The sequence below is a fragment of the Eupeodes corollae genome, chromosome 3 (assembly GCF_945859685.1).
Source record: "Eupeodes corollae chromosome 3, idEupCoro1.1, whole genome shotgun sequence".
Classification (NCBI taxonomy): Eukaryota; Metazoa; Arthropoda; class Insecta; order Diptera; family Syrphidae; genus Eupeodes; species Eupeodes corollae.
In genome coordinates, this window is record NC_079149.1 from 24891891 (window position 1) to 24918263 (window position 26373).

Below are 26373 nucleotides of genomic sequence, written 5' to 3' on the forward strand. Positions count from 1 at the left end.
TTATTTAAATAAATGTATATTAATGTGAGTATAGTTATAAATGCATATTTTGTGAAAAGTGTATATAAGTAATGTTATAATAAGTATTTTATTTAAAAAAAATATATATTTGTGTAAAGTTTAATGTATTAAAAATATTTTGTGTGTATCTAAAAATTAGTGTAGTGTTTTATTTTTTTGAAAAATTTATCAAAAATCAAAGTTTATTTGTTTATAGAAACAAACAAAAAAAAAGAAAATTTTAAATTTAAATTCAAACAAACAATCAAAAAACATCGAAAAATAATTCTTTTTTTTTGAACTGAAAGAACATCATACAATAAATATAACATACACATTGAATATTAGACAAAATAAATCACTAAAAAATTTAATTATATATTTAAATATAATAAATATTTAAAGAAAAACTTACCAATTAAATCTACTATCACAATTGGATCGTTATTAATATACTTATTAGTACGTCGCTGATAATCAGGTTCGCCGAGTAAAAAAGCTGCTACATATGGTGTAAAAATTGCTGTATACATAACTAATATAAGTATTACCCAATCCCACACCGCTTTAAATGGTGAATAATGGAGTATTGTCCATTTATGTACACTAGGACTTTGCATTTTGTATTCTGGCAGGACATCAGCACCAAGCGATAATACCTAAAAGGATACAAAAAAGAAAAACAAAGAAAAACATCCCACAAAAGGACACGAAAAATGGCATTAGTTAAATTGAATAAAAACAACAACAACAACAAAAATACAATTTATAAACAAAATAAATACAAAATTGTAAAAAAGGATCTATTATTTTTTCATTAGAAAAACCGTCTGTAAGATAAATGAGATTAATTCTTATACCAACAAAAATTACCACCCATACCAACGAACGTTAAAAGCATTAAAATGTTAGTGTATATATTTTATATACTTAGTTTAAAGTTGAGGGTAAATTAATTATAAAGAGAGTCTCTACCTCTACCTCCTTTAGGCTTCAGTATATACTCGTATGTAAGCTTATAACATATTATGCAGGTTTGAGTTTATAAACATAGAACCTTGTAAAAGTTTTGTTTTAGTTTTTATTTCACAGATAATTATAGTTAAATTGCTAATGAAACTTCTATTACAGCCTGGCTCTTTATGTATGTGACTGTGGCTGTGAGTGTAGTTTAATTAAAGACTCTTTATTATTGTAAATGAGAGTACCTTTATTAAGTTTAATTAAAAATGTGCAACGAACGCATTCTCTTTCAATAAAACAAATATAAAAGTTCTTACTTTTGGTTCAGTGTTCTTGAAATAACAAAAATTAAACTTTAAAAAAACACAAACACATATGAAACACAAGGACGAATGCATGCAGCGCAGCACGTACAACATGACGCTATACAAATAAGTACGTTTACAGGTTAAGGAGTTTTCCTCGTTTTTCTAGGTTTTCACCTCCACTCTCTCTTTTTTCTCGATTTTATCGTTTCCTGAAATTTTATTTGTTTTTTAATCATTTGTTTTTTAATTTGAATAAAACTGCTTTCCAGAGCTCCTCTTATTAAGTTCGCGTGTAAAAGTTTTGAATTAACTTTGGTGCCTTCTCGTGTTCGATATAGAACTTTTATTGTTTATATACATTTAAGCAGAAAATATAAAACACAAAAAAGTTTCTGCCCTAGAATCGAAGTTATGGGAATCAATGTGTTTAAAAAAATAAAAGTTAAAGGCTTTAATGTGAATGAGAGAGTTGGAGGTTAAAACTGTTGAATTATTTGTTTAAAAAGTTAGTTTATTTGGTTAAGACAATTTGTACAATTTTTCATCAATTAAAATATTTACTTTATTACATTGTGTCAATTGTTTAAATACTTCACATATTTTTTTTTTTAAAACGAGGATACATGTTAGGTTTTTGATTGTCACTTAACAGAAAGTGTCACATTTCTATTTTTGAAAAAATATAACTTTGTTTAAGGGCATTTCAATTATTTTTGAAGATTTTCAAACAAAATTGAAAAACTGTTTTTTTTTCTATTGGTTCACTGTTTCGTATACGTAATCTTTAAATAAATTGAATTGAATTTAAATTGATGTCTAAATTGTTCAATTCAACATGATATGTCGAAAATGCAGGGGGTTTGAATTTATAAACTATTTTTTGTTGTTTTCATATACTTCCAAATAATTTAAAATACATTTATTTTAAGGAGAGAAACAACTAACTTTTCAATCTAAATTAATTTTCTATACTTTCTGTGTATTTTCTGTAATTCAGTTTGTGGTGTGCCTAGAATTTATCGGAAATTTTTCCAAACTGTGAAAATTAAAGGATCGATGTAAATTAAGTAAACTTTATCTTACAATTTGTAAATTTAAAATTACTTTTAAATTAGAAATGTATGTAATAACTTCAGGGTTATTTATTTTGTGGTAATATGTCAAACTAAGTTGTAATTTGAACTTTCATAATATAAGTTAAATGTTTAGTATTAACAATAATGGATTGTTGAGAAATAAAAAATACGTTAAAGATAATTTAAAGTTTCTAAGCTGTCTGAAAAATACATAAGAAGAAACCACAATGGTAGGCCTTAGAGCTAGTCTCGCTTAGAAGAGAATATAACAAACCCTTAAACCAAGCGAAAGCTTTAAGACTCGCTTCTCACTATAATTCTTATAAAGTTATATGAAAACACTATGAAAAGCTAAACGATCTTTCGAGCGGCTCTTCTCCGGTTCAATAGAAGAAACTTCCAAAAAATTGTTTTTACAAATTCAGCGATTTCAAGCAGTCTGAAAAATACAGATGGCCCCTGGATAATTTTAAGTGTTCTTGCTACTGAATACTCACTTTCCTGGTAGCTCTCTAAGCACAATTTGTAGCAATCAAATGCGTTAAACGATCAATGTAACATCTCCACGAGGTCTTTTCTGATCACAAGAGGCAAGCTACGATGGGCTTTCAACAGCTTCGAATGATTTAAATCTACAAGACCAGATGGTATAATACCAGCCTTACAACAAAGAGCCTCACAGATAATTGTACCAATACTTGACGAAATTTTCAGCAGCTGTCTTCATTTGGTCCATATTCCATGGAGATAAGTAAAAATAGTTTACATACCCAAAGCAAGAAGATGCTCGTAATCAACCCTAAAAAGCTATGCCCATAAGTCTATTATCATTGCTTCTTAAGACTTTAGTAAGATTGATTGATATCCATTTAAGGGTAAGCGCTGATACAAGACTTCCGTTTTTGTCTCAAAATGCCTACTGTAAAGGCAGTTCGCTGGAAATGGCTTTGCATACCTAAGTACCATAGAGAGTACACTACACGGAGGGTTTCATAGTGATTGCCTAAGCGGATGAAGTTGCAAAAGCGGCTTCGGAGAAGCATCTTTACACCCATCTTAATTACATTAAATATATTCAATCAAAGTTCTCAGACGAGGCTAAGTATCTGGTTCTTTTTTGGATAAACACTTTTGAAACGAAATATGCAAGGAAGAGTCAACAAAGCTACTTTAACTTTCTTTTTTGGAGGGGGGTTTGAACATCGAAATACGCATTAGTTATATACATCGGTAATAAAACTGAATTCAATGTACGGCGTAGCAGTAAAAAAGCTATAAACCTCAACAAACTACTCAATTCCAACGTTCAGGTTGTTTATGCGTATTGTGTAAGTGGAGCACTTCGCACTACCCTATCTGCGGCACTTGTAACCCTAATCTACCTATAACCCCTTAATATACTTATCAAACAAATAGCTGCAAGCTCTACTATTCGCCTCAAAGCCTCTTCGCAGTAGGTTAACAACAAAATAATATTTAGATTACATTTTAAAGCACACAGACTACACCGTCCCACAACTGCAATTTGACAGAAGCTTTCAGATTTCTATTCCTTCCAAAACTTTATGGAAAGATATGACATTCTTGGAAGACGAGTCAATGCACTTTTACACAGAAGGATCAAAAACAAATGAAGACGTTGGTTGAGGCCTGTACTCTGATACGACTCAAATAAGGTATCTCTTTCCATCTTCACAATTATTGTTGTGAGTTATAGCCGGAACTTTTACTGGTAAAAGAAGTCTTATTCTGATATCCGTATTTTTTCAGATAGTCAGGTCGCTATCAAGTCACTCGATTCTGTTTTTACAAACTTTGTCGATCATCTCTAATGTAGATGGACCCCAATAGTTAAATATTTCCCTTTGACGGGTGCCATACCATAGTGACATTTTTTAAGAAATTGACAGAAATAGTACAGTACAACCCATTCTACCACATTTGGCTAATGCTGGCATACCAAACGCTTTATGGAAACTGTTAATAATGCAATACTCTATAAAGAATGCAAATATCAGGTGGAATAACTTCACCACTCTTCAGGTCACGAAAAACATCTTGGATACACCAGATTTAAACCGCTCAAGGTGCTCCATATGTATATTAGAGAAGATTGCATATGAGCTCGATAATCGGTATCATAACCAGGCTTTGTCTAATAGTAAAGCACGCCACTTGGAGTTCTGTACCTCCTCTGCCCTAGATCAAGAACGACGCGAGACTTACTTAGGATAATTTTTTAATAACACAATCAGTCTTTCACGTTCCGTAAGAAGCTTTAACTGGTTCCATTGAGTTAAGAAGAAAGCCTTAAGATTCATGTGGTATAACCATGGGTCATAAAACTTTCCTTAGTGTGTGCTACTCCATGATGGACTGCCACTTTAACCTACTCTTACCTCCTATAAGAGTAGTGAATTAAACGTAGACACCTTTTAAGCAAACCGTAGCATTTTAAAACAACTTAAAGATAATAGAACGTTGCTGATTTTGTAAAGCTGGTGTATCGCGCATTCAATAGTATATTTCTAAATGTGCAAGTGTTTGCAAATGATCTCAATTTATTGATTTTCGTATTTTGATTTGTGCATATAAACTCTAATACAGCAACAATTGAATCTTTCTGACCACTCTTTCTGGGTGTTAGAAGTTTCCTTTTCAAGTGACTTAAAATTTTGGCAACATCGACAATTGATAGGAAAATATTATTCTATCTACCACTACAACATTTTTTTGGGGGATACGCATAGGCTTAAATGTGAACAAAAGTGGCACCTCAAATGAATCGTATATTAAATCCATCCCATTTTTAATGGCAGCATTAAATTTAATAGAGCGTACATTATTGGAAAGTCAAGTCGAAATTTATTGACTTTCCAATAAATTTGAATTTCAACATTTTTTTTTAATTCTTACTTAATTTAAAGAATAATTTATAAAATAGGCGAATATTTTTGGTAAATTTTTTAAAATATCATTTTTTTTAAGGATTTTAAGATTTTTGGCCACTGTACAGTCAACATTTAATGGAAATCTTCGTAAATGTTTAATTCAGTAAGTAATTATTTTAGATTTTTCAGATTGAATCATAAAAAGAAGCTACGTATACTTATTTAATTCAAAGCTAAAATTGAATAAATGAAAAAAAAAGAAGATTGGAATAAGCCTCTTATAAGTTCAGTCATAGCACTATTTGATAAAATGTTATAAAAAGTTATTCATTTTCAACCTCGCTTCTTTTACATTCATATTATCTTATTAAATTCAGTGCTTGTGTATTTACTTAGTGAGTGGAATAAGCAAACTTAAGAACATATTTTTAAAACAGTTGAAAACACTTAAAGGAAATGAGTATACAAAAATAAACAAGCCTTAATTCGAAGTAACAAAAATAATTTGAAATATAATTTTTATATATTTTGTAAACTACTTTTATTCAATTTTGTTTTATTTCTAGTCTCTTAAGTGTAAGGGCTTATTTTTTGTCGCTTTAAAAAGGTGAAAGTTCAAAGAATTGTCTATTATCTCAAAGGTTAACAATCAACAACTTCTAAAAATTCCATGAAAATGAATATTATTACTTTGTAATACATTGTCTATGATTTCCTTTTAAGAGAATTCCAAGTAATTAAGGTGTCAAAGCTTTTGCACTTAAAAACTACTTATTTAAAGTTAAAAATACTCTTTAAATTTTTATATGAATACGTATTCAATTTGGAAATTTCCAAATATGTACATATTTACATGCACTGAAATTGAAAAGAGATCTATTTTCAATGTGTTCACTGTGGCGTATACGTAGTATTATATTTTTTGCTTTTGGAAATAATAAATCTTGAATATAATATATGTATGAAGTACAAAACTATTCAATAGAAACTTAAAAATTTGTGATAAAAAATATATAAAATATTTAAATCAGAAATATACTTGTTCCATTATTCATTGAAAGTCATAATAGAAACAAAAATTCAAAAATATAGAGAAACATATTTTTCGAGGAATTTAGATGCTCTCTCTTAAGGAAACATTTTGTCTAAAAAATATACAAACCCATAAGACCCAAAGTTCTAATAAAAATAAAATCAGTCTTATTTAAAAACGCTGTATAGGGCCTACATAAAGTTATGTAATCTCTATAATGCCTCTAAACGCAAAAATGCTATTTATAAAACTTATACAAGGTTGCATAGTCCCATAATAAGCTAAACGCGTTTTGAGGTTGAATAGAGCCTACATAAGGAAATTAATGTTATTATTATTTCGTAAATGTCATTTTGATTTCTCTCCTCTCTTTTTGAAATTAAATTAAAAACAATAATGCCACTCCAGTTTAGCTCGTGAGCCGAAGGAACGAAGAATTTAAAAAAAATATAGGTTTTCGAAAGAGAATATCATAAAAATAATTGGAATTATTTTGTTATATTTTAGTTGTTATGACAACAAGCTGATTTTATAGACATTTTGGTACTTTTTTTGATATAAGCATTGTATAACTAAAATTTATAGCAGAATTTTTTATAAATAGGAATTTTCGCAACGTTACATAGAGCCTACATAAATCCTTATTCACTGTATAACTATTCATCTGTTTAGCGAATTCTATTAAATAAGACTGAATATGTTTAAAGAAGTTTTAAATTACATTTGTAGTATAAAAAAAGAACTGATTTCTTCAAAGAAATTCCTACATTTTATTTTATATTAAATTTAAGTTTTGACATCCATAAGCCCAATCAAAATCTATAAAAACTCCGGAAAGACTGCAATAAAAAGTTTTATTTTGACAGCTGTCACTTTTAAAGTTGCCATCTTTATACATATTAAGGCTAATTAAATTTTAAAGGACAATTTTGTATGTGTTTCACACATGAAGGTACAATTTTTTTCTGCATTTCATTTGACAGTTTTCAATTTAAGACTGATTCTATATGAACCATTTAAAGGTACACAATCAAGCAACGCGTTATTTATTTTATTTAGACTTATTATGAAAATAGATGTTCACATAAAAATTGTGCACTTGGTGATTTTTTCTGTTATTTATTCGTACCAATGAGAGTACAATCGGGTGCACAAATTTGAGAAAACCGTGTCTGTAGGAGATATAAAAACACCACTGTAAGCTTGTAGTGACTTACAACTCTCAATCATTCCTGTGTGCGAGTATTGTTGTTAGGGATGTAGAGGACCTATAGTTTCAAGCCGATTCCGAACGGCTTATTTGAGAAAGCACTTTTCATGACAAGAATTACTTTTGGAGGATTTGGAAATTAGTCGCAAGAGGCATTACCGTGAAAGTGAAAAAAACTCTAGATGGCACAGGCATGGTTTGAAACCAAGACCTCTTGCATGACAGTCCAACGCACTTACAATCATGCCACGGGTACTGAAGCTCGCACTTCAGAAAATATTGCTGCTGTTTGAGATAGTGTGGTTGAAGAGCCCTCAACTCGTCGTCGTGGCGAACAATTGTACCCCTCATGCTCCTCAAGTCGTTGATGAAAATTATGCATATAGACTTGAATTTGCCTTCTAACAAAATGTAATTGACTCAAGAACTGAAGCCTCTTGACCATTTGAAGAGTCGTCAATGGTCAGAAGTGGGGCAAGATATATCAACAGTGGATGAGCAATTTTCAAAGAAAATCATCTTCAGTGATTAGGACCAAAAAGTGGGTTTGACAAAAATCAGAATTGACTCATTTGGGCAAATGATAATCCAAGAGGGATTGTCGAAAGACCAATACATTCACAAAGAGTAAATGTTTGGTGCGGTTTATGGGCTGGTGGAATCATCAGGCCGTATACTTTATAAAATGAGGTTAAGCAATTAGAAGATTTAGATGTGACGATATGTGGTTTCAGCAGGACAGAGCCACTTCTCATTTCTTATACAGCTAACGAAACATTGACTCGTTTGCGTGACAAATTCAATAACCAATGCAATTGGCCGTCGCGATCATTTGATTTGACACCGTTGGACTTATTTCTTTGGGATTATTAAAGAAAAAAGTAGTGCTTCGATAAACCAGCAAGACCCAAAGGATAAGATAATTCGACAAGTTAATGGCATAAAACCTCAATTATGAATTAGCGTCATCGAAAATTTGGACCATCCAATAGAGGTGTAGCCGAAGTCTCGGGGTTTATGCATACAATATTGAACCATACCAGTATTATCATAACAAATGTAATTTACAACAATTCTTTAAAATGCTTGTGTTTTATTCAAAATCAACATCAGGACTTAAACTTTAAACAGCCTGTATAGGAACAAAATGATTTATATAATACATTTTTAAAAAGAACCGGATTCTTCTATTTTTATTATATTTTATTAAAGGATAGTCAAAATTAGAATCAAAGATTTATCCAATAAATTGTTTTTATTTTGACAGCTGTCATTCTTGAAGCTCTCATCTTTACACATTTCATTAAAATAAAAGAGGCTGGGATGCGACCCACACTGATAACTTCCCATCCCTTCTGTACATTTGTCTTGCTTAAAAGTCTGTGGGTTTTCGTGTTGGGTTAAAAAAGTTGTCAGCTGAATTTTTATTAAAATGTTTAAAATAACCAAAAATATTTTTCATATCAAGAAATAGTTAAGTTTCGTTGAATAGATTTTTAGCCGAAAACAAATTTTTTCATCAATAGAAGCATTTCTTAAATTTGTAAAAAAAATTTAAGAACCAAACATCAATTTTTACCAAATTTGCGTACTATTTATTTTATTTTATTTTATTTATTTTTATTCTTTTATGAAACGGACTGTTGGATTTTTATAAAAAAACTACTGATCATCGAAAACAATATTTTCTGTGAAATAAAAAAATGTTTAAAGACAACATTTTTAATTTTTGAAAAGCTCTTTGAGTCGTTTTTTTTTCATTGCACAAAATTGTTTTTGATATGAAATCATTTTTCGTAAATTTTTGTGGGTGACAAGATTTTTTTTCGATTTAAAAAAAAACATTGATTGTTTTGTTTTCCAAAAATATACTGGTTTTGTATAACGTTACAATATATTATATAAAATTTAATTCAAGTCTCTAGCGTCATTGGTTCGTTAGATATTTAGGAATAAATAAAATTTTCATTTTTTTTAACTGCTATGTTAAAAAAACCAACCATGCAACTTTCTTGAGAGCCCTTTCTGCATTTTTCTGCATTATTATCTGTATACAAATTATTTGAAGTCGATATATCTTGTCTGGTACTTGAGCTATGGACGACGAAAAAACGTTCGAAAGTACACACGTAGGCACAGACATCTCCAGATATCTTTTATTTCGATTCTAGGGACCTTAAAACGTCGAGAAATGGCAAATTTGACAAATATGCCATTACTAAAAATTAAAGAAAACAAAAGGCATTGACATTATTGAAATTCACTATTGGTAAACATTTTTTTAAAGTTCCCTGATTGTGATATTTCCCGAAGAAATTTTTACAATTATCTACCGAAATCTTGAGATTTACAAATTTTAGACGTTTTTCTTTGGGAACACTTGATAATAGGTAAAGTCTATGTCAATTTTCTTGAATTGAATAAAACATAAATTAGTGAAGATATCGAGGCTATGAAATAGATAAATAATAACCATTCTTCTTCACAATACAATAAACGTCTTTTGATTTCATTTCGAAAATAAACATTTTTTTAAATGAAATTGCAAAACTTTTTTAATATGTCTGTATTTTTTTTGAAGTTGAACCCTTCAAATATTGATTTTTATGTTTTAGTTTGAGTTTTGACTCACAAACTAAAATTGTGTTTACTTCGACTTGTTTTGACTTTAAAAGCAACAAAAACCTTGAACTTGGTTTTAAATTCAACAGAAACCATTAAAAAAAGAAAAATAACAGCTGTTTCAATGGTATTTGAAATAATATTTCGTTACTAGACTTTTGTATTATAAATAAAAATAATTCATATCATGATACTTTTTGAAAAAAATTGCATCAAGTTCTTTTTTTGGCATCAAAGTAACATTTTTAAGTTTCTTTTAATATATTATTAAAAAAAAGAGACATAAGGCAACTATGAATTGATTGGTAACCATTTTCACTTAAAATTGTGCAAAATTCAGTTAAAAATGCTTATATTGTGAGACTGTAGAAAAGTTATAATGTATGATGAACTTAGTAGTTTTTAATAAATCCTTAAAAATAAATTACGTGTATGCCATAGTGACCATTTTTTATTTTTCTATTTTCACACTTGAAAAATTCAAGCACTCCATTGACTTGTATCTCCATCTACCTGTGATAAACATAACAAACATAATTCCTCAAGTTTAAATAATAAAATAATCAAAAAAAGAAGAAAATCTCTGTACTATTCGAAATTGAAAGCTTAATTTTAAGAAGATGATAACGCTCTTCTTTTCAAATCTTGTGTAAACTTTGTTGTTTTCTTTACAAACAAAAAAGAATGGAAATAAAGAAAAGAATGAAAAAGAAGAAGCAAATTCAACAAGAAAAAATGTAATTGGGTATTATCCAGCTCGAGACATCCGTATCCGTATCTCATGTTGCGGGATGCACAAAAATGACAAGTATGATGACGGTGACAACGGTTTTGTAGATAACTTTGACATATAATGGAGTATGTACCTACACACATGAGCACTATATACACTTGTACATAAGTTAAAATAAAACGCAAAAATAAACTACAAATCTGTACCGCTCTCCTCGTTTAATAAAGGGGTAAGGGCCAAGGATGATGCAGAAATCGGTCTAGTGATGAATAAAATACAAAACGAAAAATTCCTTTACCTCGTAAACACACACACACTTTGCTATGAACTTTGACAAACACTATTACAGAGATAATATATATTATAGCGGGACTTGAATATAATATATCCTATCCTACAGATACTTAAGCTTTGGCATGAAGTATCTCTACTCTTTTGTTCAGTGTTGATCCTTTTATTTTATTCGCCTTTGTGAAGAAGGACACCAACAAAAAAGGACGAAAAGAAAGTGGCATCAGTCGAGGCAGTTTTGAGCATTATTTTTATCAGCAATCTTTTGGATAGACTTTGGTCTTTTGTTGTCAAATGGAAGGTTTTTTTTTATATATCTTGTTTTTTATTTATGATCAAAAAAGGACGAACAAAGTGATATTAGAGAGATAGTTAAGATTTATTTCTGTCTATAGGTGTATTGATTATTTTTCTGTCTGCCGGTTATAGTTGTTTATGATTTAGATGCTTATGGTGGTTAATATTATTTAAGATACAGGACACTTCTTAAGGACATGATAAAATATTCAAAATTCCGTGTTATGGTATCAGCGAAGGAATAAGTGGGTCGTGTGTAATTCTTTAATTTCAGTTTGCCAGTAGATTTAGGATTAACTTCATTTAAGTGGGTGGAATTTTCTTCTTGTAAATCACCTTAAGTTTCAAAAAAACAAAGTTTTTTGTAGAGTTTCTTAGTCATTATAAGTCTTATGTCAGTTTGATGGTAGATACATAGAACTTTGGCTTCTTCAAGGTTATCTGAACCTGACATGTCTGATATATTGAGTTTTTTTTTATTCTCGAATTGTATCGATCACAATAATAAGGACGAAACAATCGAAGCAACAAATAAAAGGTAAAGTTTTATTTTTAAAGTTAATTCAAGGAAATACGAGAATCATCATGAAATTTAATAATAAAGTTATGTGTAAACGCATGTAGTTTTTTAACACCATTTAATGAAATTACAAGGATTAAGAAAATTGTATCAAATTTGATGTTTTATTGGAAATTGTGATACAATTGTTTCGCCTTTGGTTACATAAGTTGGAGACAAATAATCGGATTTCAATTGTTATTAACTCGTCTTTCTTTTGAAACTGAATCTCGTGCAATTTATTTTTGGTTAACAATTTTCAGAAATATTATTTAATTGTGTCAATATGAGTTTTTCTTTTTTTGTGTGTTTGGTTTAATTGAGTTTCTCTTGAAAATATCAATTATTATTATTTTTATTTTTTAAATTATTTTCATTGGTAAAATGGAATTATATTTTTGTTTCAAAAAAAATTAAATTTTCTAAAGAATTCAAAAATATAAATACAAAGTTCATCAAATGAAAATATTTAATTTTAATTTTATTTTAAAAATTAATTTTTCAGATAAGTAATTTTATTGTTATTCTTTGCATACAAAATATTATTGTTTAACTTTTAATTTATCCAATAACTACATATGAATAGTAAAATACGAAATAAATTAAATGGGTGTATATATATATTTTTGTATTAAAAAACGTTGAACGTTCTTTAAATAAGAATTACTTTCATTTTATTAATTTTGTGTATTTTGTTTTTGTGTTAATTTATTACTTAATCACATAAGACCTTGATAAATTTTACTGAACTTGCAATGTTACATTGGGTGTAATGTTGGGTGTTTTTAAGTTGATTATGGGAACTAACCTTGATCCTCTGAATTGTATTTATACAAAGTTTCGCTTGTACATAATATTGAAAATAAATTGTATGCTAGTTAATAACGAAAATTAAATTATTCATTATTTAATGATAAAGAATATTATTAGTGCTAAACAAAAATAGTAGTCTATACATTTGTCCAGGCTTTCCAAGTTCCTGAATTTAATTCAACTCCCATTGAAAAATATGAAATATGAAGACATCAAGTATTAAACTCTCATTGGTATTGTTATCGAACATTTTGTTGGATTGAAAATTTTAACATTTCTTGATATTGATATTTGGGGATCTTTTTTGTAACACTAATTTATACAGTTGACGTATGTTTTGTGTTTTGTTTCACTGCAAAACTCTTTAGTTTAGCCTGTAATTTAACCAAGAATTGTCTTACAAACGAACAACGCTTGCAACTGTTAAGAAAATTCATCGCACGCTCTTCCAGCGAGTGACGAAGCTCATTTTTGGCTCAATGGGTACGAAAATAAGCAGAATTGTCGACTTTGGAGTGAATATAAGTCAGAAGTATTGCAAAAAATCACAGTTTAGTGCGGTTTATGGGCTGGTGGCATCATTGGACCGTACTTATTCAAATATGATGCGAATCGTAACGTGAGCGTTACTGTGATATGATATCCAACTTTGTTTGCCTAAAATGCAAGAACTTGACTTGCATGACATGTGGTTTCAACAAGTAGGTGCCACATGCCACACAGCACGCGCAACAATGGAATTATTAAGAAACGAGTTCGGTCAACATTTTATTTCACGTTCGGGACCGGTAAATTGGCCGCCTAGATCGTGCGATTTAACGCCTTTTGACTATTTTTTGTGGGGCTATCTTAAAGTTCATGTCCATGCAGACACGCCCGCTTCAATTGACGAACTAGAAGACAACATTGAAGCATTTATTCGTGAGACCTAAATGTTGGAAATAGTGTGCCAAAATTGAACTTCGCGGATGGACCATTTGAGGTGTAGTTAAGGTCAACATTTGCATAAAATAATCTTCAAACTTTAAATTATATGGGCCGTACTATCGATTAAAAAAAAAGATTTCATGAATTTTTTGTGATTTTTTTTACAAAAAACTTTCTCATAGCTTTTAAAAAATCACCCTTTACAATTTTATTTTTAATAGCGTTTAAAAAATTATCCTTTACAATTATATTTTATAAGTGGGATTGTGTAATTTTTAACGTTTGTGTCTTTAAACGATTAGAAATTTTCAAATTTATTTAGTTTAACAGCTTTGAACCTCAAAATATGTTAAAAAAATATTCTAAAAAAAAATAATTAAGGGTCCATAGCAGTGCAAAATTTCCAGAAAATTATTTTTTTTTCTTTAAGTTTGTTTTTCCAAAAATATTCTCCAAATATTTCCTAAATTTTAACGTGAAAAAATTACGGAACACACGTTTAGTACACCAAAATATAATTTTAGTACACCAAAGCACATTTCTTTTAAAAAAAGGAGGCTGGGAATCGACCCACACTGAAAACTTTTAAGGCTTAAAAATCATATTCATACCAATATTTTGTGTGACATTAAACATCTACCTTTTTTCGAAAACCGTTGTTTATCAGTTTAAGTTTAATTTCGTGTTTTGTAAGAAAAAAAGTTATCGCTTTATTTTCATTAAAATGTTAAAAAATACAGTAACTATTATTCTAAGAATATTATCTTATTATCTTTGAATCGAACATCAGTTTAATTTTGCTTAGTTTTTTATTAGATTTTTGTTGTATAAGAAACTTTGACAGTGAATGTTTCTAAAAATTGTAATACTTTTTAGGTGGTTGTGTATAAACTACTAGTTTTTTTTTTTCAAAATTTTAATAGATGTCAATATAGGCTTTAATATTTTGGATTGTATTTAAAAATAAAAAAAGAGGCTGGGATGCGACCCACCCGTCTGTCGATTTGTCTTGCTTAAAGGTTTGTCTATATGTACTCGTATCAATTTTTACCAAATTTGCGTACTATTTTTTGTAGGTTTTTTTTTTTTATGAAAAAAGATTTTTATATAAAAATGACTGAATATTGAAAACAATATTTTCTGTGAAATATAATAAGTTTGAAGCTAATATTTTTCATTTTTGAAAAACTATTTGAGCCGAAAGTAAATTTTGACCAAGTTTTGGTATTGTTTTTTTTTTTAGAGTTTTATTTTTGTAAAAAACTGTCAATTCGAATTTTTAAAAAAATTTACTAAATGTTGTTGTCTTATAAGATAAAATTAGTTTGAAGCCAATATTTAAAATTTTTGAAGAGATTTTTGAGTCGAAAATCAATTTTTACCAACTTTTATACATTTTTGTTTGGGTTTTTATTTTTTGTAAAAAAAACTGTTAATTCGATTTTTCTCAAAATTTTGTCCTAATATTAAAAACAATATTTCTTATAAGATAAAATTAATAAGAAGCTATTATCTCAAAGTTTTGAAAAGATATTTAAGTCGAAAATCATTTTGTGTTTTTAAGTTGATTATGGAAACTAACTATTTTTTACCAACTTTTGTTCATTTTTTTGTTGGTTTTTAATTTTTTGTAAAAAAACTGTCAATTCGATTTTTTTCAAACTTTAACTGAATGTTAAAAACAACATTTCTTATAAGATTAAATAAGCTTGAAACCTAAATTTCAAGTTTTTGAAAAGATATTTGAATCGATATTCAATTTTTACGAACTTTGAGTAAGGTTTTTTTTAAGAGGTCCCAATTTTTTTTTCAGTTTTATTGATTTATAAAAAAAACCGTTATATTAATTTTTTCAAAAAATATACCTGTTGGGTATCACGTTACAGTATATTATATAAAATTTAATTCAAATCTCTAGCATTTTTGGTTCGTAAGATATTTAGGGTTAACCAAAATTTTCATCTTTTTTTCAAACAGCTATGGCAAAAAAACCACCCACTTAATTTTCTTGAGAGCCCTTTCTGCATCTTTCTGCCTTATTATCTGTATAACAAAATTTATTTGAAGTCGATATCTTTTCTGGTTCTTGAGCTATGGATGACGCAAAAAACATCGCGAACGTACGGACGTACAAACGTACGTACACACGCACGCACAGACATCTTTCTAAAAATCTTTTATTTCGACTCGGGGGACCTTGAAACTTCGAGAAATGTCAAAATTTTCAATTTGACAAATCGGACCCATTACAATAACTTCCTATGGGAAGTTAAAAAGGTAGCAGATTTTTTTTCTTACACGTAACAGTGTAACGGCTAATAAGTTTTGCGGTTTCAAAAGTATAAACCTAGAATTTAGCATCTTCCAAAATAAGTCATTAAACCGTGTTTTTTTTCAGTTGAAATTCTGACATTTACGAAAATGGATCGTTTAACTATCGCACAAAGCTTAAAAATTGTTAAGAAGTAAATAAATTTGAAAAGACTGAATTGGTTACAGATATTGTAAATCCAGTGCATCATCGTATTGTTCGTCAGTGAAAGAGTTGCCGCAAAATCGAATGTGTTGATTCTTCGTCGTTCTCAGGAGATGTGTGGCAAAAAGTGGTCAAAAATTACTTCAAAAGAATCGATGCTTACAACAAGTCACAATTCGCATGATAGTCATTCAAATGATTTATATTTTACACATAATGACAACGTTCAAACTTTGTAATAAAAAAAAAATATCATGGACAAAATATTGTACATGTGTTTAACTTTTGTACTTTTGACTCCGAAAAATAGATATCCCTGTTAAGTACAAAAACTTTTACAAGTCATTACCGTTATTGGTTTGTGAGGCATTTGAAAGTCATTTTTGCATCTTTTTGTATTATTATTTGTATAGTAAAATTTATTTTCAGTCGATATCTCTACTAGTTCTTGAAATATGGACGTGGGCTGAAAACCTCAACCAACTTGGCGTGCGAAACTGGAGACAGCTAACCAGGGATCAAGCTCGGTATAGACGCATGTTGGTTGAGGCTCAGGTCCACCACCTTAAGCAAGTAAGTATATAACATAACAGTGGAAAGGTCCCTAATTAAATTAATTTTTTGATTGGAGTGTTTTGAGAAAGAGAAATAGTGTCGACTTAAAACTAATTAAATTATTTTTAATTAAGTTTTATAAAATTAAATTAAGAAAAGAATTATTGATTCATTTTATCAACTTACAAAAAAATAAAATTAAATAGCGTTTATATTTTTGATTTAATGTTTTAAACAATGGAACAAAAAATATCATAAAACTAAATTATAGATTTATTCTGTTTTCAATTCTTAGTTAGATGGAAGCTTAAAAGTGAAAGCGTTTTCATTCGGTCATTATATAAATAAAGATAAGAAAGGATTACTTAAATTTTAATTCAATTTAAAAAAAAAAAAAACAAGAACGATATCCCTTATTAACTTTCCAAAATTAAATCTCAATTTTTCGTATTTATATTTTATTAAATAGAGATTACACAAACACATTGTTTTTTGTTTAGTGAAAACTACTTTTCCTAATATTTTAAGAGTGCATCCGTTTGTTTGTTTTTTTTTTTGTTCAAGTCTCTAAATTATAAATAAAATCTATTTAAATTTAACTTTAATCCAATAAAATAACTTTTTTCTAATAAACTTATTTAGCTCATTTATTTAAGTTTCATTTTTTGTTTATTTCACAAAAAGGTACTTAACCGACTTTAATATTGAAAATACACATAATAAGAAATTTTGCTTGGATATTAAGAACATTTTTGCTTGTTTTGAATGTAGTGATGTCCGTAGAGAAAACAATATCAAAATAAATTCTGAGTAAAAGGAATAAAAGAAAAAAAATCTAATTTCAATGTCTCCAGTGTGTTAATTGAGTTTGAAACATATTTTCGAGGTTTTGAAATAGGTCTTCATAGCCAAGTAAACAAAATATCAACAAAAATAAATTGAACGGAACAATATTTGATGGGATTCTTTTCTAAGAAAACACCTTCATCCTCACACTTTGATATTTATTTAAAGAAGATCATTTATGGAGACTTTATGGGAAAAAATACCAAGAAATTATAAGAAGTCTTCTTGGACAGAGAAGACTGATTTTGTTTACACCAAATATTGCAGAATATTTGTTCTTGATTTTGGTTATAATTATTGAGTTATTCTGTCATTGACAAAAGAAAAGACAAAAATATATTTTTTTAATGTAATAGGGTTGGAAAAAGTTTTGATTGTTATACGTTTCTTAAGTAATTTCGACTGAGAAAAAACTGTCTGCTAATTATTTTTTAAATTCATATCAATTTGACAAATAAAATTATTAAAGTAAATAGAAAGGAAATTGAAAACAAAAAGCTGATACATTTGCTGAGAATTTCACACATGTCATGCTCAAAGAAGTTAGAAGCATGTTATCTAATAAAATATCACCAGGTCGTGAGTTAAATAACTTGAATAGCCTTCAAAAATCTCCATTTGCTTTAAACTAAGATACGAGTATGTACACCATCATTTTACGATGACAGAAATCACTAGTAGACCTTAATAAGCTTAGCCATCAACAAAAGTAATATCTTAAAGACCACTATCGCAAATACGAATCATAGCAAATATTTAGGAAAAATTGGTGCTGAAAATCCACACCGAAAAGAAATAAAACGAAAGTGCCTAAATGCTACCCACACTGATAACTTCCTATCCCGTCGAAAACCAATTTTTAACAATTTCAATAGCATTTCTTAAATTGTTTTATTTCTTATACAAACAAATACAAATTGGATGAACGAAACTAATTTTAAGTCAATATTGTCTATTATTCGCGTGATATGGAGAACCGAACATCAATTTTTATCAAATTTTTGTACAATTTATTCTAGGTTTTATTTTTTTATGAAAAAACGGACTGTTGAATTTTTACTGAAAATTCACTGAATGTCGAAAACAATATATTTTGTGTTGACAAAAATTAATTTAAGGCCAACATTTTTAATTTTTGAAAAGATATTTGAGTCGAAAGTAAATTTTAACAAGGTTTTAGTATTGGTTTTTTTAAAGGTTTTTATTTTTTGTAAAAAATACTGTCAACTCGATTTTTTTCAAAATTTTGTCAGATTTTAAAAACATTATTTTCGTTGCATAAAATTATTTTGGAGATAAAATCTTTTTTTCTTAGTGAAATATTCGGGGTGACAAATACTTTTTTTAGTTGATTGGATTTTTTTTTTTCAAAAATATACCAAACTAGTATACACTCTACAATATGTAATTTAAAATTTATTTCAAGTCTGTAGCGTTATTGATTCTTGAAATATTTTGGGTTAACCAATATTTTCACCTTTTTTTAAATTGCTTTATTAAAAAACCACCCATTAAATTTTGTTAAGAGTAATTTCTGCATCTTTCTGCATTATTGTCTGTAGAACAACATTTATTTGAAGTCGATATCTCTTCTGCTTATGGACGACGAAAAAACGTCGCGAACATACGGACATACGGACGTTATAACGTACTAGCACAAACGTGCACAGACATCTCTCTAAAAATCTTTTATTTCGACTCTAGGGACTATGAAACGTCGAGAAATATCAAAATTTTCAATTCGACTAATGGGACGATGCCAATAACTTCCTATGAGAAGTTAAAAAGAAAACAAATTTCAAATCATAAGTTGAGTTTAGTAATAAACATACCGCGATATGGATGTGAGTTTAAAAGCACTTTTAGATAAACAAGTATGCTAGGGTTTGACACTTTGGAATTGAGTACAAACTGCAAAACGAGTCTAACCTAGCAATACGATAAGATATACTGACATCATTCGGTAAAAAACAACTCTTAAAAGTAGTATATGACCACAATTATTCGGAACTAAATACATTCAAAGTCGGCGTACCACAAGGAAGTGTAATAGGGCCAACGTTTTTTCCTTTAAACGAAAGGAAATTTTGGTTTGAACGCAATTATTGGCACTTTTGTTGATGATAGTGCAATATTTATGCCACGTAGATCTGTTAAGATGGCTATACAAACATTTTTAAAAGATATCTATAAACGAAACGTGAAATTTAAATAAATTTTGTACAGAAACCCTAGTTCACACAGGACTGTAGGGCCACCTTAAGTAAGTAAGTTTACAGAAGAAGTGGTTAAAAAACACGCTGTATCATACAATCATCGACGAAATTGAGACATTCTTAAATGTATGATACTAAAAATCCACCTTCATACGCTGATATTAATTGAGAAGGATTGGTCTTGATTAAGTTCCCTAAGAGTCTCACACTAATCTGTACCGATCCTTATCAAGAATCTATACATAATATGAAATCTTAAGAAAAGAGGCTGGGATGCGACCCACACTGATAACTTCCCATCCCGTCTGTCGATTTGTCTTGCTTAAAAGTTTGTCTAAATGTACTCGTATCAATTTTTACCAAATTTGCGTACTATTTTTGTAGATTTTATTTTTTATGAAAAAACGGACTTTTGGATTTTAATATAAAAATTACTGAATATCGAAAACAATATTTTCTGTCAAATAAAATAAGTTTGAAGCCAATATTTTTAATTTTTGAAAAGCTATTTGACTCGAAAGTTAATTTTTACACAGTTTTAGTCTTGTTTTTTTTTAGGTTTTTATTTTTTGTAAAAAAAACTGTCAATTTGATTTTTTTCAAAATTTTATCAAATGTCAAAAACATTATTTTTCGTTGCACAAAATTGTTTTGGAGATGAAATCATATTTTATTCGTAAAATTTTGGAGGTTACAAATTTTTTTTCAGTTTTTTTGATTTATAAAAAAAACCGTTAAGTGGAATATTTTTCAAAAAATAAACTTGTTTGGTATCATGTTACAATACATTATATAAAATTTAATTCAATTCTCTAGCGTTTTTGGTTCGTAAGATATTTAGGGTTAACCAAAATGTTCACCTTTTTTTCAAACTGCTATGGTAAAAAAACCACCCACGCGATTTTCTTGAGAGCGCTTTCTGCATCTTTCTGCCTTATTATCTGTATAACAAAATTTATTTGAAATCGATATCTATCCTGGTTCTTGAGCTATGGACAACGAAAAAAACGTCGCGAACGTACGGACGTACGGACGTACGTACACACGCACGCACAGACATCTTTCTAAAAATCTTTTATTTCGACTTTAGGGACCTTGAAACGTCGAGAAATGTCAAAATTTTCAATTTGACAAATCGGACCCATTACAATAACTTCCTATGCGAAGTTAAAAAACTAATTTCGAATGAAAAGTTTAGTATTACTAAACATCCCACGATAGGTCAAGTATACGGATGTGAGTTAATAGGCACTTGAAGATAAACAATTATGCTAAGGTTTGACACTATGTTAAGTACAAACTGCAAAAACAGAACTTTCCAGGCAATGCTTTACAAAATACTGGTAAAAACCATTTCTTAAAATTAGTGTACGACCAAAATTATTCGGAGCTTAACAAATTTAAACTCGGAGTACTGCAAAGAAGTGTCCTAATGCCAACCTTTTTCACTTTATACACAAGAAATATTTTGGTATCAACGCAATTATAAGCACTTTTCAGTGATGCTACATAAGTCTGTTAATAAGGCTACACAAAAATTGTAAAAGAAATCTATAAACGAAACGTTAACTTTAAATGTTAATGTTTACAGAAGTAATTAAAAAAACACGCTTTGTCATACAATCACCAACATAATAGAGACAGTCATAAATGTATGACAAATTGTTTTTTTTTTATTACACTGTCTTATGTTAACTCGACCTAAAGATACGGTCGTCGAAAAATGGTATCAAAATTGCATATAATTTGAAAATATTTGTATTTATATTCTGTATTAACGTTTTTTTAACGTTAAGCATAGCCCAATGTCAATGTTTAAAATTCAAAAAGTTGGAACAATAATTTTATTAAGTTTAAATGGAAATTTAATAGGACTTTATATGTCATTGGAGCCTCCGGTAGATTCCCAAAAAATAATCTAGGGATAATCAATCACACGACCCAGACGACCACCATTCCTCTATGCATATGAAACTTCGTTTGCGTTGAATTTGAAAAATAAGTTGATTCCTACACCGTGCGTCGGCTGTGTTGCTTGGGACAACATCCTTGTGTCAGTCTATTCAATCGATCAAAGAATAACGTTCCGAAATGTCTCGTATAAGTAAATATTCAAAAGTCTGTTAAGTTACGGTCATTTTCATCAATCAGAAAAAGAAAATGCCTCAATGATATCACCGAAACATGAAAACCACTCCAAGCTGTTAACTTTTATGAATACTTTATCCTTTTTTTGGATCATTATGATGATTTTCAATGTACAAATAATCCATATTTGTTGAAGGACATGATTATCAGCAACAAAATTAGCTTCAACTTTGAAGACATTAACACTGTCATCAACTTGATCCTTAAAGTTTTGATAATACACACAAATTTTAATTAGACCTATCGAATGTTTTTGAAATAGTCAATATGGCATTAGTTTAAGGGTCCTTGCAAAAATAAACAAAAAACATTCTCAAGAACTATGATGTTTTGTTTTTGTATTTATTGATTTGTGAAGAAATGAGAAGAACATGAGAAAGTGCTTCACAATTTTTCTGCTGAAATATCAATCGCCATTGAATGGAATTCACGCATAATCAACTCTTCTTTTTATTTAAGATATCAAGTATCTTTTCAAAACCATACTCTCCAGAAATCAACAAAAGTGTTTTTCTTTTTTCTATTGATGTTGAATTCAGAAAATTCCAAGAATTTCCTTACAAGTTTCCAGTATTGAACTCTTTCAAGTTTATTTGTACGATAGAATCACATATCCTTAATGGTTTCTTATTTATGAACAAGACCCAAAATAATAACAAAATTACTTGAAATCAAGTTGTGTATTTAAACTTAGTAAAAGTAAAAACAACAAAATATGAAATTACTTTTCAATCTTTTCAACATCACTGCAATTTTAATAATTTCCATACAAATTTCAAAACAACGACAAATAGTTTAAACACAAAAAAATAAAATAATTTAATCATCAAATATACATTTTTATTTATGTACATCGTTGTGAATAAGTAAATAAAAATAATAAAATTTTACCTCCTTGCCAACGTGATTTCCTTTGCCTTTAATACTGTTATTTTCACTGCCAAATCCATTTAGATTTAAATTCGAATTAATCGATATATGATTTTCAATTTTTGTTTTATTTTTCGAGTCTGTACTTAAACGAACACTGGACCATTTTTCCGTTGCCTATATTTATTATTATATGTGTTTTTATTTTTATATATAATTTTGTATATGATTTAAAATTATGAATGATTTTGAGAGAGTTATTTTTTTTGTTTTGTTTTAATATTGAATTAAATATTGATGTAAGTAATTTTCACAGTTGATTTATTTTTAAATTGATATTTTAAATTAACTTGCTATTTTATTTTTGCATTTGCATTTAACAATAACAACATTAACAACAAACAAAATAAAAGTAATAATAAAAACAAAATTTTTCAATAACGAAAATACTATTTAAAAAATTGATAAAAATTAAAAAAAAACACTCAAAAAGCATTCAATGAAACATCTATTTTTAAAATACCTACTTTGAATTTGATTAAAGCGTTAACATTGAATTTATATATGTATAAGTTAAAGGTTAAACTTTTTATAGTTGTTTAAGTTATTAAATTAGGTTTTTTTTTGATTTTCATAAGGGTTGAGCATACCTAAGCCAAGTTTTCTATTATTGTGTATAATTGAGAGCTTAAAAAACAATTTAACGAAGTTAAAAATACACATTTTTGCTGCGATTTTTGACCTTTTGAACTATGGACTATGGAATACTTAAGCTCAAGTATAATATTCATGTTGTAAACTTGTGCGTTACATTATATACATAATGTCGTGGTTTAAATGTTAACATCAAGAGTACTCGTAGAATTCTAAATAGTTTTTTAAGCAGGCATATGGAGCTGGAGGTATGGAGGACAATATAACATTCATTTTTAATGCACAACAATTGTTAAGAGAAAAGTCATTTAAGTTAAGTTGAGAGAATATTAAAAACAAGGATTAATGACATCAAATTATACTATTAGCCACATTCATTTACACATAAAACACTATGCACACACATTCTACACACATACTCATATGCTCCTTGATCATATACTCGTACTTATGTAGCATATTATATACAGTTTTATATTTGATTAGTGTTAAAACACAAGAAATTTAAGAAAAAACTATGCACACCGCGTATAGCATTTCTTCCATTCCGTTTCCATTCGTGGTCGTGGTCCTGGCCCGGGCGCCATTATCATCAGTGATGATGGTGTGCTGTAAAGGTTTGCTCATTATTCCTGCAAGTTGGTTTGTTTTTTTTTCTAATATTTAAACATCGAGAGAGTGAGAGACAAGACAATGAGCAGGAGAGGGGGAATGTGTGAGAGCGAGAGAGACAGAAGGAGTAGAAAAGAGAAATGAAATCCTTGAACTTTAAGTGGTTAAGTGGTATATAGTTTTGTTTTCTTTTTGTGGGGGCGAAGATTTTTCATTCTATTGTTTTATTTTTTCTTCTAGTTTATAGCACTCACCGAAATGCATAGAACTATACATACTTTGGTGAAGCAGCTTTATGTGCATAACGCCGGATGATATACCCCAAACCCAGTCCAACTCAACTCAAGCCCAATGGGTGTTGGCTGCTGCTTTTTAGAATCAAGAGATATGCATAAATGGTGGAAGATTTAAGTGTAATAGTCGCCACGAGTTTTTATTTTCTTTTAAACAATTAGATAAATCCACAATTCGTCATGGACAACAAAAAATAAAATAAAATAAAATTGAGAGGAATGGAAATGGGGGAGAAATATAAATAAATGTTTGAGATATTTAAATATTTTTTTGTTTATTTCGTTACTCAAAAAGAAGGCGGTCTTTTTAAGAGAAGTTTTTTTTTGCTGAATAAATTTTATTTAACTATACTTAGGAAAGTACAGGTTACATAAATATTTAAAAGATTTTATTCCATGTATAATTTGAAGACAAAGGAAGCTTCTTACAGTCAATGGCATAATATTGACACAATTCTATATACAAGCTTCAGGTACGAGTATCTTATTTGTTTAACAAAGTGAAAGTAAATTATTTTATTATTCTATTAACAAGACGACAGTTGGAATATTTTATGTTTTTTTTTTTAAAGTTTTGAAACAATTTGTTTTTCTTTTCTATAAGGTAAAAAGCTACCCAAAGTCATTAAGTAGGGTTTTGAAGAATTTTCCAATGTTTTGAGGTTTAACAGGCTTGGAATAAGTAAAATTAAATATTATCATGTTGTCAATGTCACTTTAAGTATCTGAAAATAATTAAAGTTAGTTTCAAAAATACATTGAAACATGGTAGAATTTAACCCTGTTACTTTTTAAACCCCCATTGATTTTTGTGTGAGTGAGATTCATAGATGTCCTTACTTCTGATTTGATTGTTTTTTTTTTACCAAACTTTATAAAATGTTTGGTTATTCTTGTTTTGTGGAATTAAATTAAATTTGTTTGATTAAAAAGTTATGAACAATCTAAATGAAAATTATTGCAAAAAATTTCAGGTACAGGTATGTACAATCTACATATTGTACAGTTATCAGGTAAGAATTCATTTAAGTACATGTAGGTGTTTAAGGTGTATAGGACGTGTGTTACCTATGTACACATGTTTTTTTTACGTGATCAAAAAGTTTAAATTGCTGTCGGAAATTTTCATGTAAGACAACTTAACTTAGCCTTGATCCTTTTGGCAATTGGATTTTTATTTTATTTTTTGGTTTTAATTTTATTTATATAACTTCGGGGAAAAGTTTGTCAAGTCTTATCAAAAGAATTCTTATCTTAAGAGTTAAATTTTCATATCATGAATTTTTCAGAAAAAATAAAAAAAACACTTATGTTTGTTTGTTTGTTTCTTCCTACATATGTATGTTTAAAAAGTTTGAAAATCTGGAATGATTTTTTTGTGGTTGCATAACATAGAGATTTAAAGGTTAAAATAATTAAATTTATTAAGGGTTGAGACCTTAACTTAAGGCAGCTTACATTTGATCCCGATTTTTATTTGATTGATTGATTATGAAGTGGTCTGATCATTGTGGGTTCCAGAACGCTGGTAACCAATTTTTTTTAACTCAAATTTTAGTTATGGATTCGCATACAATTTGGCTTACCAAAAGAAATTACAAAAAGGAGCTGCGATGTGAACCCCACTGATAACTTCCCATCCCGTACGTCGATTTGTCCTGCTTAAAAGTTTGTAGGTTTTTGTATTAAGTTAATAAAGTTGTCAGTTGAATTATTTTTAAAAATGTTAGAATTAGCAACAATATTTTTCATATAAAGAAATAGTTAAGTTTGAAAATCCAGTTTTCTTAGATAGATTTTTAGTCGAAAACAAATTTTTACCAATTTAAGTGGCATTTCTTAAATTTTTACAAATTGGGTGAATAAAATTAATTTGAGAGATATCAAGAACCGAACATCAATTTTAACCCAATTTGTTTACTATTTTTTGTAGATTTTATTTTTTTTATAAAAAAACGGACTGTTCCGATAATTTTTATA

The 26373-nt window shown here is 28.7% G+C and overlaps 1 protein-coding gene across 8 annotated transcripts in view; it reads right to left on the reverse strand.

Moving 5' to 3' along the window:
• Window positions 1-26373, reverse strand: part of LOC129949207 (potassium voltage-gated channel subfamily H member 2) — a 613952-nt gene that overhangs the window by 104344 nt on the left and 483235 nt on the right. For 4 of the 8 annotated variants that reach the window (XM_056060503.1, XM_056060504.1, XM_056060502.1 and 1 more), the window contains exons 3-4: window positions 22856-23011; window positions 416-659 (exon numbers count right to left, since the gene is read on the reverse strand). In XM_056060503.1, coding sequence (XP_055916478.1) covers window positions 416-659; window positions 22856-23011 — 400 coding nt within the window. The remainder of the gene's footprint in view (window positions 1-415; window positions 660-22855; window positions 23012-26373) is intronic. The other 4 variants (XM_056060506.1, XM_056060508.1, XM_056060510.1 and 1 more) reach the window with 1 other exon arrangement.